Raw genomic sequence first — 17,121 nt, 5'->3', positions numbered from 1 at the left:
ATGATTGGTTCAGATTTGGTCCAGTCCGGACCGGACCAAATCTGAACCAATCATAGATGTCTATGTTTCACACGTTTGGAAAGAACAGTACAGCACAGTACAGTGAAGCACAGCAGAGTACAATAGAGTACAGTAGGAAATAGATCAGTTCAGTACAGCAGAGCACACTAGACTTGAGTACAGTATAATGTACTGTAATCTACTAAACTATATTCTACCTTACTGTACTCTACTGTACTGTACTCTAATCAACTGTTCTGTGCAGTGCTGTAAAGTGCTGTACTCTACTGAGCTCTACTGCACTGTACTTTGATGTTCAAACTTAGGAAACATAGACGTCTATGATTGGTTCAGATTTATGGACCAACCAAACGTGGTCTTGTTTGGGAGCAGATCTCGTTAAAATAATAGCCATTGTGTAGAATAATACCCACATTTTCAAAATAGGATATTGCATTTTTGTATCTTTGTGTAAGTATTCAGACTATATCACCATGAAGATAATAATTTTCATAGCCATAATTCATGCATAACTGTACAGTCCAGATCAGGGAGGGACCCATGATGAAATTCCATTACAGTAATTCTGTTACTGGGTGTAAATCCACTTCACTTACTGTAGTTCATTAACCAAAATAGATGTTTTTCAAAGTCATAGCTGACACCCCATTCTTTCTGCAGACATCATTGAATCTTAATTCAGATCAAAAATGTAACCGTTTTGAAAAATTTGGTCACATAACAAATTGAGGTAGATTGTACCAAAATCCTGTTACCAAACTTTTCATCTGCACAGTTCTTCCAGTAAATGTGTTTTTGTAAGTATGCATTGTTAAAAGTAGAGCCTAGAGTTGTATGGTTTGTGAAATCAATGTTTTTTGTTTGGCGTACATTTTAAAGTGAAAAATCTGAGTCTCAGCGTTATTCAGTAACTGTGGAATTGCCCAACAATAAAGCCACTGCCATAATGAGCTCCGATTAAAATCTGTGGGTTGCACCACGCTGCCATACCAGGCTACCTGGTAGAGTGGAGAGAAACTGGACAAACAAACAGACGTCATTCACATTACCATCCATTCAGGAATTCACGTCAGGTTGGAGGACTTGTTGTACTTTCAAGTAAGATTGCTGATAAACCACAGTCAAATGAGGTGGTAACATATTCTTGAGTTGATGTTAAAAAAGATTTAGCCTACTTCCAAAGGCCCTTTCACTTGGCTTGGCTGGCTGAAGCAACAGACTCTTGCTGACACCGACTATCACTTGGCTTGGCTGGCTGAAGCAACAGACTCTTGCTGACACCGACTATCACTTGGCCCCTTCACTCGACAGAACTTCCATCTGACTTTACAAAAAAAGATTGCCGTTTTGAAACTGCTGTAAAAGTGCAGTAACTGCAGTCGGCTGGGGTATTTTGGATGCAGTAATTGAACTGCAGTTACACTGCAAAATGTCTGCCTTTTGAACACAGTATTTGCTGTCTGGACTCTGGAAGCACTCTGGAAGCAATCCTTTTTCGAAAGGGTAAGCCTAATATAACAAATTATACAGACCCTTATGAAAAATATTGCAGTCAGATTGCAGTGTAACTGCATTTACAGTGCAGTATAACTACAATTCAACTGCAGTACACTGCAGATATTCTGCAATTACTGCGGCCAAGATACCACAGTCGACTGCAGTTACGGCACTTTTACCGCAGGTTCAAAACTGCCTTTTTTTGTAAGGAGAATTATATTAATTCGTGCTACAATGAACGTATTTTGTACTTACATTGTTTAGTCCATTGAGACAAACTGTGTACAAAAACGCAAGTAGCCCTACCTAAACAAAACTGGTGTCACTGTCCTGGTATGGTGACACTAATAGTTTCACGGAACTGGTGACTTCTACGGTTGTGGCTAGATGGAGAATTAACGTAGCAGGTTAGGAGAATTAACGTTGCAGGTTAGAAGAATTAGAGTAGCAGGGTAGGAGAATTAATGTTGCAGGTTAGGAGAATTAGAGTAGCAGGGTAGGAGAATTAATGTTGCAGGTTAGGAGAATTAGAGTAGCAGGGTAGGAGAATTAATGTTGCAGGTTAGGAGAATTAACGTTGCAGGTTAGGAGAATTAGAGTAGCAGGTTAGGAGAATTAGAGTAGCAGGTTAGGAGAATTAGGTTAAGGTTAGAAACATAGTTAAGTTTAGCTAAAATGCTGTAATCCATCTAGCCACAACCTCATTGTCTACAAAATGCTTCCTGAATCTGTGACCGTTGTGTAGATATAATTTTGGGGTCCGTGAGAGCTTGTATAGTATATTTACAATCGAGTCTCACCACCTAACCATTTTATAGAATCCTGGAGTTTTGGACCTCCAGTACAGCAGATAGCGACAGCTCCCTCCCTTACAGGCACGTAAATAGAGGAAGCGTTTGCGTTGTTTACACACAGCTAGTAATTATCGTTCTCCTGGCAGCAGGGTATTATGCTGGCAACACGATCGCAGTTTTGTTTATCAAAATAAGAGTTCCCTTTAAAAACATGCTACATTTTGTCAGTGGTGGAAAAAGTACCCAATTGTCATACTTGAGTAAAAGTAAAAGTCACCCAGTAAAATACTACTTGAGTAAAAGTCTAAAAGTATTTGGTTTCAAAAGTAAAGTAAGTATCAAAAGTAAAAGTATAAATAATTTACTCAGTAGGGTCTGTAGAATCGCCACTGAGAATACCAAACATTAGGAACACCTTCCTAATATTGATTTGCAACATCCACCACAACCCCAAGATACTGCAATGCCAGGTATTTCTAAATCTGAAGTAATGTATCCTCTAATTCTCATGCTGGTTTAAGGAATCCATCATCTTAAAATTTAAAGTAACACAATTACTACTACTAACTTTATGTTGCATATCTCTCAATTACTGTTCAATGTGACCTTAAGTTCACTGGCACTACCACATACTTAAAACCACAGCAGTTGATGGCCATTCTAGGGAAATTTGGCATAACCTCTTCGCTGTCATAAAACAGACTGTAATTTCTGACTCAGTGCACATTAACCTAATGTGTTCATTCAGATGTAACTTCAACAGATCATTGTACTCATTCATTATTCTGTCATTGCTTAATATGTTCTAATCTTCTTTAGTTAGTGGAGATGGAACCCACTGGGAAACAACTAGTTGAATCAACGTTGTTTCCACATCAATTCAACCCCCAAAATCAATGTGATGACATTAAATCAATGTGATGACATTAAATCAATGTGATGACATTAAATCAATGTGATGACATTAAATCAATGTGATGACATTAAATCAATGTGATGACATTAAATCGATGTGGAAAACAAATTTGATTTGCAGAAAATCATCACCTAAGACAATTTAGTCTTTTTTTCACCCATTTCTTTCACCTACATCCAATGACATGGTGAATGGTTTTGTTGATTTCATGTTTAATTCACGATAGTTCACAACTCAAACCAATGTAAATCAAAACTAGACATTGAACTGACGCCTGTGCCCAGTGGGAAGAGTTTTGGTTGTCTTTGCAATTTGATGTTTAGACCCAGATAGTGATTCTATGTGTATTTGTTAGAGCACAGATGACTTGTCTTTGTGAGGAAAATGTTGTATTATTTTCATATGATACCAGATAGATTTCACAAATGTGTAATTATCAGAAAATACTATGATACTAGATAATTCAAAGAGGTGTACGATAAATACCCTACTGAGTGCTCCCAAACTCACTTTTACATCGGCACAAAAAAAGCTTTCACTATAAGACAATACTTGCCATATGGCCTATGGAATGGGTGTAGTAAAAGGCCAGCAACACTTGGCATTATTCAGCCCCACCATATATACAGTGTCTTCAGAAAGTATTCATACCCCTTGACTTACTCCACATTTTGTTGTGTTACAGTCTGAATTCAAAATCTACACCCAATACCTAATAATGACACCATGAAAACCTTTTAGGAAACTTTTGCTAATTCATTGAAAATGAAATACAGAAATATACATTTTTGCATACATATTCACACCCCTGAGCCCATACTTTGTAGAAGCTGCTTTGGTGGAGATTACAATGTTGAGTCATCTTGGGTATGCCTGTATCAGTTTTGCACATTTGGATTTGGGGATTTTCACCCATTCTTCCTTGCAGATTTTCTCAAGCTCTGTTAAGTTAGATGGGGAGTGGCAGTGAAAAGCAATCATCAAGACTTTCATCGGATTTTCAATTGGATTCAAGTTTTGGCATTGGCTGGGCCACTCAAGTTCCGTCACATCCTTGTTCAGAAGCAATTCTATTGTTGCTTTTGGCTGTATGCTTGGGGTCATTGTCCTGTTGGAACGTAAATCTTCGCCCCCAGTCTAAGGTTGTTTGCACTCTGAAGCAGGTTCTCATCAAGGATTTGCCTGTATTTGGCTCTATTCATTGTTTCCTCTATCCTTACCAGTCTCGCAGCACCTGCCACTGAAAAGCATCGCCATAGCATGAGGCTACCACCACCAATGTGTCACAGTAGGGATGGTGTTAGACGAGTAATGAGCTGTGCCTGGTTTTCTCCAGACATAGCACTTTACATTCAGGTCAAAGAGTAACATTTTTGTCTCCTCAGACCACAACATTTTACCTTATAATCTCATAGTCTTTTACGTGCCTTCTGACATGCACTGTCAACTGTGGGACCTTATATAGACAGATGTGCTTCATTCTAAATTATGTCCAAACAATTGAATTGGCCACAGGTGGACTCCAATTAAATTGTAGTGACATCTCAAGGATTATCAAAGGAAATTAGACGCACCTGAGCTCAAGTTGGAGTGTCGTAGCAAAAGAGTGCTAATACTTATGTACAGTAAATTAAATAATTATGTATTTCATTTCCAATAAATGTGCTCAATTTTCTACAAATATGTTATCACTTTGTCATTGTTGGTTATTGTGTGTAGATAGGTGAAAAAACAAATCAATTAAATAAATTGAATCTGTAACAAATGTGGAATAGGTCAAGGGGTATGCTATGAATTTCTGTAGGCACTTTCTAAATGGAGTACTCCAAACCCTAATTTTACATCAGCAAAAATAATCGTTTTTTCACTATAACCAGATATGTATTTCATATACAGGGATTTGCGTTGTGGCCTATGGAATGGGTGTAGTAAAAGGCCAGAAACACTGTATTACGCAGCGCCTGATGAAATGACACCATGCAGTGCATTCTGAAATTGTTTTCCTTATCAATCTACACACAATACCCCATAAAGACAAAGTGAAAACAGGTTTTTAGACATATTTGCAAATGTATAATTTTTTAAAACAGAAATGCCTTATTTACATAAGTATTCAGACCCTTTGCTATGAGACTCGAAATTGAGCTCAGGTGCATCCTGTTTCCATTGATCATCATTGAGGTGTTTCTACAACTCGACTGGAGTCCTCCTGTGGTAAATTAAATTGATTGGGCATGATTTAGAAAGAAACACACCTGTCTATTAAGTCCCCAAGAACACAGTGGCCTTCATAATTCTTAAAGGGAAGAAGTTTAGAACAACCAAGACTCTTCCTAGAGCTGGCCACCACGCCAAACTAAACAATCGGGGCAGAATGGCCTTGGTCCGGGAGATGACCAAGAATTCAATGGTCACTCTGACAGAGCTCCAGAGTTCGTCTGAGGAGATGGGAGAACCTTCCAGAAGGACAACCATGTCTGCAGCACTCCACCAATCAGGCCTTTATGGTAGAGTGGCCAGACAGAAGCCACTCTTCAGTAAAAGGCACATAACAGCACACTTGGAGTTTGCCAAAAGGCACCTAAAGGACTCTCAGACCATGAGAAACAAGATTCTCTGATCTGATGAAACCAAGATTGAACTCTTTGACCTGAACGCCAAGCATAACATTTGGAGGGAACCTGGCACCATCCCTACTGAGAAGCATGGTGGTGGCAGCAACATGCTGTGGGAATGTTTTTCAGTGGCAGGGACTGGGAGACTAGTCAGGATCGAGGGAAAGATGAACCGAGCAAAGTACAGAGAGATCCTTGATGAAAACCTGCTCCAGAGCCCTCAGGACCTCAGACTGGGATGAAGGTTCACATACCAACAGGACAATGACCCTAAGCACACAGCCAAGATGACGCAGGAATGGCTTTGGGACAGGTCCCTGAATGTCCTTGAGTGGCCCAGCCAGAGTCCGGACTTGAACCCGATCAAACATCTCTGGATAGAACTGAATATAGCTGTGCAGCAACACTCCCCATCCAAGTACTGGTTAAGGGCTTCCTGAGTGGCACAGTGGTCTAAAGTCGTCCTGTTTTTGCTTTGTCATTGTGGGGTATTGTGTATAGATTGATGAGGGAATTTTAAAAAATCCATTTTAGAATAAGGCTGTAACATAACAAAATGGGGGGAAAGTCAAGGGGTCTTGAATACATGTTGGTCCCCTGTTTCATGAGCTGAAATAAAAGATCCCAGACATTCTCCATACGCACAAAAGGCTTATTTGTGTCAAATGTTGTGCACAAAATTGTTTACATCCCTGTTAATTAGTATTTCTCCTTTGCCAATACAATCCATCCACCTCACAGGTGTGTTATATCAAAAAGCTGATTAAACAGAATGATCATTACACAGATGCACCTTGTCCTGGAGACAATAAAAGGCCACAGATGTCTCAAGTTTTGAGGGAGTGTGCAATTGCCATGCTGACTGCAGGAATGTCCACCAGAGCAGTTGCCAGAGAATTGAATGTTAATTTCTCCATCATAAGCTGCCTCCAACATGGTTTTAGAGAATTTGGCAGTACGTCCAACCGGCTTTACATCCGCATACCACATGTAACCACAGCAGCCCAGGACCTCCACATCCGGATTCTTCAGCTGCGGGATTGTCTGAGACCAGCCACACGGACAGCTGATGAAACTGTGGATTTGAACAACCAAAGAATTTCTGCACAAACTTTCTCAGGGTAGCTCATCTGCGTGCTCGTCATCCTCACCAGGGTCTTGGCCTGACTGCAGTTTGGCACTGTAACTGACTTCAGTGGGCAAATGCTCACCTTTGATGGACACTGGCACGCTGGAGAAGTGTACTCTTCTTGGATAAATTCCAGTTTCAATTGTACTGGGCAAATTATAGACAGTGTGTATGGGAGAGCAGTTTGCTGATGTCAACATTGTGCCCCATAGTGATGGTGGGGTTATGGTATTGGTTGGCATAAGCTACTGACAACTAACACAATTGCATTTTATTGATGCCAATTAGAATAAACAGAGATACCTATACATTTTAGTCATTCAGCAGATGCTCTTATCCAGAGCCCGTGGGAGTTCAACCCACAACCCTGGCTTCGTAAGTGCCATGCTCTACTAACTGAGCCACACAGGACATTGTTGTGCCAGCCATTCACCCCCATCACATCATGTTTCAGCATGATAATGCACAGCCCCATGCAGCAAGGATCTGTACACAATTCCTGGAAGCTGAAAATGTCCCAGTTTTTCCTTGGCCTGCATTCTCACCAGATATGTCACCCAGCGTGTTTCAGTTCCCACCAATATCCAGCAACGTTGCACAGCCATTTAAAAGGAGTGGAACAAGATTCCACAGGCCACAATCATTTGCCTGATCAACTCTATTTGAAGGAGATGTGTCACTGCATGAGGCAAATGGTGGTCACACCAGATACTGACTGGTATTCTGATCCACACCCCAACCTTTTTTTAAGGTATCTGTGACCAACAGATGCATATCTGTATTTCCAGTATTGTGAAATCCATAGACTGATTTCCTTATGTGAACTGTAAAATCTTAGAAATTGTTGCATGTTGTGTTTGTATTATTGTTCCTTGTATATTCTACAGACTCTGAGTACCGCCAAACCCCACTTTTAGATCGGCACAAATAAAATAGAAATCACTATAAAGCCCAATATTTTCAACATACAAGCCTGAACATTGTATTGTCAATGGTGGTCTTAAAATAATATGTTTAAAAACATTTTTCTTCATAAACTCCTTCTTGTATTTGCTTATAAGTGAAAAAAAAATGTCATCTACTTTTTAAATGTGATATTTGTTACGTTATCCACCTTTTATTTTGAAGGTTTCCTCATTACCATATTAAACTGACGTCGTTGTTAGTGTCGCTAGCATAATAGTAGTGATGCAGGAGCTGAACAAATATAAATGATAAAAGGCTGCAGATGAAAGGGGAAAGTATCTTGAACCTAGGGGAAATGGTTGTTGCTTGCTGGCGTTCACAAGCACCGCGTTAGCAACAAAATAGCCTAAACGTTTCCTTGAAAATGTCTAAAATGCAGCTGTTGCAGGATTATCTAAACGAGCGGTTAACAGCGGTGGCTGTTGAGATATTTGGGGCCGTGGAAAATACCATAGCGGACTACCAGGAAGAAATCTCACGTTCAAATGAGGAGATCGAACGTCTACGGAGGCTGCTGGATTTGTTTTTCCAACCCGACATAAAGCTACAGAAAGCAGGTTAGTAGTTAGCCCAATAGTGGACTAAAGGAACCTAACTTTACTCCGTAAGGAATTTACAAGTTCTGTGTAAAGGCAAATTGACACTCGAAGCCAAAACAGCTCCATGTAAAAATGAATCGATTCTCAATTGCGGCAGGTTCTATAAACATAAATCTCCTTATTTTAATATCACATCAAAATAATTTAACAAATGAAAAATACACACACACTGTACACTTTTACCCGGTTTTAACAGTTGCAGCAGACATTTTCAGTGACAACATGTTTGTGGCGTCCGTCTTCCATTAACACAGGGTTTCGCAGACAGCTAATAGCACAGGTAATCTACTCTGTCTTCTGTCTGTTTTCCGTAAACGAGTGCTGTAACATGGACATATGGTCTTGTGTGAACCTAACCCGATAAAAGGTGTGTAATTGAACCTTGTTTGTAGAAAATTATTTCTCGCTGATATGAAATATGTTTCCAAAATCGTACCGAAAGCGATGCGTATTAATGTTTAGAGCAAGCATCGGGGCTCTTAGCAAAACTCCCCTGGTCAGATCAGAACATACTGTCGTCAATAGGCGCTGAAGCAGTTAGTGTTTATGATTGCTACTAATTTTTTTTATCCAATCCTCTCAGACCCCCCGCAGCTCACGCTCCTTGTCCCTGAAGAGGAGGTTCTTGCTGAGAAGCAGCACTGTGAGCAGGAGTGGAGCCCCAGTCTGGACCAGGAGGACCCAGAGCCCACTCAGATTAAAGAGGAACAGGAGGAGTTTGGGACCAGTCAGGAGGAAGAGCAGCTTCAGGGGCTGGAGTCTGATATCAAAGAGGTCATATTCTCTCCTCCATTTCCTCCCCAGCCCTCACATCATCCCCAAACCCAAACTGTGGAGAACAGAGAGAGGGACGCTCTACCCACCAAAACAACTGAAGAGATCAAAACGGAACCGGATGGAGAGGGCTATGGAGGATCTGAAGCAAACAATGAATTACAGCCCCTCTCTCCAGTAAATTCCGACTGTTCTGCAGCTCATATTGGGAACAGTGAAAGGGACAGTATAGGGCTAATGTCAGGGTTACAGCCACTCAAATCAAAGACCACATGGACAAATAAAGTACAAAGCTCTATTAAGACCAGGGAAGCCAGTGAGTTGAAAGTTCCATTGAGGGCGGCTCACTCAGGGGAGAGACCACACAGGTGTCCCGTCTGCAGGAAATGCTTTCTGAAAATTAGCATTTTAAAAACTCATCAGAGAATTCACACTGGGGAGAAACCATATTGCTGTAATGTATGTGGCAAATGCTTCAGCCGGATGGGACACCTGACTGAGCATATGAGAACTCACACGGGGGAGAAACCATATCAGTGCAAAGAATGTAGCAAATGCTTCAGCCGGATGAGAAACCTGACCGTTCATATGAGGACTCACACAGATGAGAGACCATATAAGTGCCCCATGTGTGTAGAATGCTTCAGATCAGCAAGTCATCTAAAATGGCACCAGCGAAGACATCACACAGGAGAGAAACCACGTTGCTGACTTTGTGGTAAATGCTTCACTTGTAAGATCTGAGGAGGAGAATGAACCCAGAGGGATAAACATGACAGTGCTGCTGGGGCAGAATTGTACTCTCACTTGTAGGAGGACCTTTCCATTGTAAAACACTGATGTTTCATAACCCTTCTGAGCATGGCCTCAAATGTATATACTGTAAAAAGTTTTTCAGAACCTAGTAGTTATTTGGCAATTCTAGCATTATTTGCACGCAAAATCACAATTTATATGTCTCACAGAATGGACAAACAAAATGTAAATTAAACTTTTGATGTGCGTGTCTATAGTACCCCTTGGGGGAGTGTTTACCCCCTAAAAGTCGACTTGTAAATATTGACATGTTGGGCAAATAAGAAGTGTTCTGGGTGTTACACACCCTCTGTTCTGGATGTTACACACCCTCTGTTCTGGATGTTACACACCCTCTGTTCTGGATGTTACACACCCTCTGTTCTGGATGTTACAGGAAATTGAACATATTAGCAAAAGTCTGAGTGAGGTCAAAACATGGATTGTCATTTCGATCACAAAAAAAAGTATAATTTTCAAAAGATTGTTACAACTTATGGATGTTACAGAATCTGAAAGTTTTATTGATCAAAATCAAAAAATACATATTTTTTGGAATGTTTTTCAAATGTCAGCAGAAGGCATAGTATCTCAGGATTACATAATTGCAGTTAGCCTAAATACCACACCCTAATAGTATATGTTTTGTCTTTAAATACGCTATATATATACAAAAGTATGTGGACACCCTTTTAAATTAGTGGATTGGGCTATGTCAACCACACCTGTTGCTGGTGTACATTTTTTTTAGATGTTATTGCAGGTGTAGTGAAATGCTTGTGTTCATAGCTCCAACAGTGCAGTGATATCTAACAATTCATACAAATCTAAAAATTAAACGAATGGAATGAAGAAATATTAGGACGAGCAATGTCGGAGTCCGGAGTATACATATACACTGAGTATACAAAACATTAAGAACACTTGCTCTTTCCATGACTGACTAATCTGGTGAAAGCTATGATCCCTTAAATGACATCACTTGCTAAATCCACTTCAATCAGTGTAGATGAAGGGGAGGAGACGGGTGAAAGAAGGATTTCTAAGTCTTGAGACAATTGAGACTTGGAATTATGTATGAGTGCCATTCAGAAGGTGAATGGGCAACACAGAAGATTTAAGTGCCTTTGAACAGGGTATATTAGTAGGTGCCAGGCGCACCAGTTTGTGTCAAGAACTGCAATGGTTTTTCATGCTAAACAGTTTCTGGTGTGTATCAAGAATGAACCAACACCCAAAGGACATCCAGCCAACTCGACACAACTGTGGGAAACATTGAAGTCAACATTGGGCAGTATCCTTGTGGAACGCTTGACACCTTGTAGAGTCCATGCCCCGATGACTTGAGACTGTTCTGAGGGCAAAGGGGGGGTGTAACTCAATATTAGGAAGGTGTTCCTAATGTTTGATTGTGTGTGTGTGTGTGTGTACACACACACACAACCATTCAAAAGTTTGGGGTCACTTAGAAATGTCCTTGTTTTTGAAAAAAAAATAAAAATGTTGTCCATTAAAATAACATCAAATGGATCAGAAATACAGTGTAGACATTGTTCATGTTGTAAATAACATTTGTAGCTGGAAACGTCAGATTTTTTCAAATGGAATATCTACATAGGCGTACAAAGGCCCATTATGAGCAACAGTGAAGAGGCGACTCTGGGAGGCTGGCCTTCTAGGCAGAGTTCCTCTGTCCAGTGTCTGTGTTCTTTTGCCCATCTTAATTTATTATTTTTATTGACCAGTCTGATATATGGCTTTTTCTTTGCAACTCTGCCTAGAAGGCCAGCATCCCGGAGTCGCCTCTTCACTGTTGACGTTGAGACTGGTGTTTTGCGGGTGCTATTTAATGAAGCTGCCAGTTGAGGACTGTTTCTCAAACTAACATAATTGCAAAAGGGTTTAAAAAAGCACAAAGCAGATAAGGCTTAATAATTCATAAAGGTCATGTTAACTGACTGATATTATGGCATATAATAAAATACATAAGATCTCCTAAGCCTGTGTTTACCATCAACCTTGCTAACATAATTGCAAAAGGGTTTTCTAATGATCAATTAGCCTTTTAAAATTATAAACTTGGATTAGCTAACACAACGAGCCATTGTAACACAGGAGTGATAGTTGCAATAATGGGCCTTGTAGATATTCCATTAAAAATAAGATGTTTCCAGCTACAAATGTAATTTACAACATTAACAATGTCTACACTGTATTCTGATCAATTTGATGTTATTTTAATGGACAAAAAATGTGCTTTCTTTCAAAACAAGGACATTTCTAAATGACCCCAAACTTTTGAACGTAGTGTATATCCTGAAAAATCTATAGAAAGGCAACATGTAAATTGTTGATCCCATGTTTCATGAGCTGAAATAAAATATCCCAGAAATGTTCCATACGCTCAAGATGTATTTCTCTCAAATTTTGTTTACATCCCTGTTAGGGAGCATTTCTCATTTGGCAAGATGATCCATCCACCCTACAGGTGTGGCATATCAAAAAGCTGGTTAAACAGCATGATCATTACACAGGTGCACATTGTGCTGGGGACAATAAAAGGCCACTCTAAAATGTGCACTTTTGTCACACAACACAATGCCGCAGATGTCTCAAGTTTAGAGGGAGCGTGCAATTGGCATGCTGACTACAGGAATCTCCACCAGAGCTGTTGCCAGAGAATTTAATGTTAATTTCTCTATCATAAGTGGCAATGTCGTTTTAGAGAATTTGGCAGTACGTCCAACCCGCCTCACAACCGCAGACCACATGCAACCACGCCTGCCCAGGACCTGCTGATGTGAACAGTGTGCCCCATGGTGGGGTTATAGTATTGGTAGGTATAATTGCATTTTATTGATGGCAATTTCAATAAACAGCTCAGTGATGCAAACAATGCATTCTTTATCAGAAGATTCCACCGACCACCGATATACTCTCCGAAGTGCTAAACAGGCACAGACACAGGTTGGTAACAGAGGCGGTCGCTGAATACCTGGGGAGAAAGGTGGTTGGAGTTGTCAATGAAGCTCATGACAAAAGTATGATGCCATAGTTTCAGTGGTGGAAAAAGTACTCAATTGTCATACTTGAGTAATAGGAAAGACACCTTAATAGAAAAGGACTCAAGTAAAAGTCACCCAGTCTAATAGCATCTGGTTTTAAATGTACTTAAGTACAATGGTGGAAAAAGTACTCAGTTGTAATACTTGAGTAAAAGTAAATGCTATACATTAAATTCCTTATTTTAAGCAAACCAGAGGCCACAATTATTTTAAATATACTTGTAAATATTTTTTACAGACAGACGTGAACACTCCAAAATTCATAAATAATTTGCAAACGCAGTATTTGTGTTTAGTGAGTCCGCCAGATCAGAGGCAGTAGGGATGACAATGTGTTAAATCAAATTGTCACATGCAAATAGTCTGGGTATCCATTTGATTATCTGTCCAGGAGTCTTATGGCTTGGATGTAGAAGCTGTTAAGAAGCCTTTTGGACCTAGACTTGACGCTCTGGTACCGCTTGCTGTGCAGTAGCAGAGACAACAGTCTATGACTAGGGTGGCTGGAGTCATAACCATTTTTAGGGCCTTCCTCTGACACCGCCTGGTATAGAGGTCTTGGACGGCAGGAAGCTTGGCCCCAGTGATGTACTGTGCCGTACACTCTACCCTCTGTAGTACCTTGTGGTCGGAGGCCAAGCAGTTGCCATACCAGGCAGTGATGCAACCATGTTCTCAATGGTGCAACTGTAGAACTTTTTGAGGATCTGAGGACCCATGCCAAATCTTTTCAGTATCCTGAAGGGGAATAGGTTTTGTTGTGCCCTCTTCACGACTGTCTTGGTGTGTTTGGATATTAAGCAAACCAGAGGCCACAATTTTTTAAAATATACGTGTAAATATTTTTGGCTTCAATGTTTTTAAGGCTGCAGAGAAGCCTTTTCGTATCCTCTTGTCAAACAGCAGGTTGTCAATAAACACAATGCTGGCTTTCTTCATCAGGTTGTTATCCTGGCACCACATGGCCAGATCTCTGACCTCCTCCCTAAAGGCTGTCTCATCGTTGTCGGTGAGCCACCACTGTTGTGTTGTCAGCAAACTTAATGATGGTGTTGGAGTTGTCTTATCCATCATTAAAGGTACTAAACGATATCATAACCGCCATTGATAAAAGACAGTACTGTGTAGCCGTCTTCATCGACCTGGCCAAGGCTTTCGACTCTGTCAATCCCCGTATTCTTATCGGCAGACTCAATAGCCTTGGTTTTTCTAATGACTGCCTCGCCTGGTTCACCAACTACTTTGCAGACAGAGTACAGTGTGTCAAATCGGAGGGCATGTTGTCCGGACCTCTGGCAGTCTCTATGGGGGTACCACAGGGTTCAATTCTCGGGCTGACTCTTTTCTCTGTATATATCAATGATGTCGCTCTTGCTGCTGGCGATTCCCTGATCCACCTCTACACAAACGACACCATTTTGTATACTTATGGCCCTTCCTTGGACACTGTGCTAACCAACCTCCAAACAAGCTTCAATGCCATACAACACTCCTTCCGTGGCCTCCAACTGCTCTTAAACGCTAGTAAACACAAATGCATGCTTTTCAACCGTTTGCTGCCCGCACCCGCCCGCCTAGCATCACCACCTTGGACGGTTCCGACCTAGAATGTGTGGACAACTATAAATACCTAGGTGTCTGGTTAGAATGTAAACTCTCCTTCCAGACTCATATTAAACATCTCCAATCAAAAATCAAATCTAGAATCGGCTTTCTATTTCGCTACAAAGCCAAACTTACCCTAGTAAAACTGACTATCCTACCGATCCTCGACTTCGGCGATGTCATCTACAAAATAGCTTCCAACACTCTACTCAGCAAACTGGATGCAGTCTATCACAGTGCCATCTGTTTTGTTACCAAATCACCTTATACCACCCACCACTGCGACCTCTATGCTCTAGTCGGCAGGCCCTCGCTACATATTCGTCGCCAGACTCACTGGCTCAAGGTCATCTATAAGTCTATGCTAGGTAAAGCTCCGCCTTATCTCAGTTCACTGGTCACGATAACAACACCCTCCCGTAGCACACGTCCCAGCAGGTATATCTCACTGATCATCCCCAAAGCCAACACCTCATTTGCCCGCCTTTCCTTCCAGTTCTCTGCTGCCAGTGACTGGAACGAATTGCAAAAATTGCTGAAGTTGGAGACTTTTATTTCCCTCATCAACTTAACATCAACTATCTGAGCAGCTAACCGATCACTGCAGCTGTACATAGTCCATCTGTAAATAGACCACCCAATCTACCTATCTCATCCCCATACTGTTTTTATTTGATTTACTTTTCTGCATATTCCTAATATAAATATATCACTAGCCACTTCAAACAATGCTACCTAATATAATGTTTACATACCCTACATTATTCATCTCATATGTATACGTATATACTGTACTCTATATCATCTACTGCATCCTTATGTAATACATGTATCACTAGCCACTTTAACTATGCCACTTTGTCTACATACTCATCTCATATGTATATACTGTACTCGATACCATCTACTGTATCTTGCCTATGCTGCTCTGTACCATCACTCATTCATATATCTTTATGTACATATTCTTTATCCCCTTACACTGTGTATAAGAGAGTAGTTTTGGAATTGTTAGTTAGATTACTTGTTGGTTATTACTGCATTGTCGGAACTAGAAGCACAAGCATTTCGCTACACTCGCATTAACATCTGCTAACCATGTGTATGTGACAAATAAAATTTGATTTGCTCTTTTGCACACCAGTATCTCTACTTGCACATCATCATCTGCTCATTTATCACTCCAGTGTTAATCTGCTAAATTGTAACTATTATCTCCAATGGCCTATTTATTTCCTACCTCCTCAGGCCTTTTGCACACACTGTATATAGACTTTATTTTTTCTACTGTGTCATTGATTTATTTATTGTTTACTCCATGTGTAACTGTGTTGTTGTCTGTGTCACACTGCTATGCTTTATCTTGGCCAGGTTGCAGTTGCAAATGAGAACTTGTTCTCAACTAGCCTACCTGATTAAATAAAGGTCAAATAAAGACATAATAAGACATAATAAATTAATAATAAATTATTATTACGTGATTCAGCTAATCATGTCAATTTAATTAACTAGGAAGTCGGGGCACCACAGAAAATCTTCAGATTACAAAGTTAGAATTTTCAAAATAAACTAATATCTGATCAATTAGTCTATTAATGAATTATTCTTTACCTCACGTCAGTCTCATTCAAAACGTTGTCATTTGTTGGGTATCTGCACGAACCCAGCCTTTACTATAAATCATCCATACACCAATTGGCTTAATCATTTATCTACTAACTAACTAAATAATCACAGAAATGCACAAAAAAATAAACAGTAGATATTGGTTACTAACAAGGATAGGGCAGATTCCCTAGTGGGCTAAGCCGGTATGACGGCTTGGTGGACAAAGGGAAGTGGGTGTGGACTCAGAGAGCAGGAAAGCACTACACACAGTTGATAATTATATTAATTGAAATGCTAATCCTTTGCACATGAACGCTAACTAATTCGGGAATAATTGCAGTCAATATATATTTACGCCCATGTGTATTCTCGTCCCAGGTTTCCATCATTTCTAGCTTCAGACTAGTAATTAGTATCTAAGATTTGCTCGTATTCTGTAGGGATCGATAGTCTCAGAATTGAATTTCCAGCCAAGTAGCCAATGCTCCATGTGGTATGGTTAGTAATTCAATAACTATTCACAATCACAGCTCACACTGTGGGTTTGCTTAGTCTTGGTACTCAAACCTGTGCCACCCCAGCTTACACCGCGTGCGTGGTCTGAAGAGAATTTCCTCAGGAGGGGCTTTTATTCGTAACAATAGGAAAGGGCTGTTCCATGACGTCAGATCATGTCTGTGCTCTCGGGTGTGGGCCAATGATGTAGTTATACTTTAAAGGGAATACAATTCTCTCAC

General features: G+C 40.4%; 2 protein-coding genes across 2 annotated transcripts in view; both read left to right on the top strand.

Annotated features, from left to right (window-relative positions):
- LOC127910360 (uncharacterized) overlaps nucleotides 1-17,121 on the top strand; it is a 295,811-nt gene that overhangs the window by 207,596 nt on the left and 71,094 nt on the right. The window lies entirely within an intron of this gene.
- On the top strand, nucleotides 8,146-10,278 carry LOC118400520 (zinc finger protein 629-like). Its single transcript, XM_035797460.2, has 2 exons — nucleotides 8,146-8,495; nucleotides 9,121-10,278. Exons 1-2 carry the CDS (start codon nucleotides 8,303-8,305, stop codon nucleotides 10,020-10,022), a joined length of 1,095 nt encoding a protein of 364 aa, XP_035653353.2. The 5' UTR covers nucleotides 8,146-8,302; the 3' UTR covers nucleotides 10,023-10,278.

Source organism: Oncorhynchus keta, chromosome 21 (genome assembly GCF_023373465.1).
Source record: "Oncorhynchus keta strain PuntledgeMale-10-30-2019 chromosome 21, Oket_V2, whole genome shotgun sequence".
NCBI classification, from domain to species: Eukaryota; Metazoa; Chordata; class Actinopteri; order Salmoniformes; family Salmonidae; genus Oncorhynchus; species Oncorhynchus keta.
This window is presented reverse-complemented; position numbering and strand designations above follow the sequence as displayed.

What these genes read in the sequence shown, in the direction of transcription:
- LOC118400520 (XM_035797460.2), top strand. Translation starts at nt 8,303, where the DNA reads ATGTCTAAAATGCAGCTGTTGCAGGATTATCTAAACGAGCGGTTAACA. An exon ending in CATAAAGCTACAGAAAGCAG is followed by an intron (nt 8,496 to 9,120) that starts GTTAGTAGTTAG and finishes CAATCCTCTCAG; the next exon opens with ACCCCCCGCAGCTCACGCTC.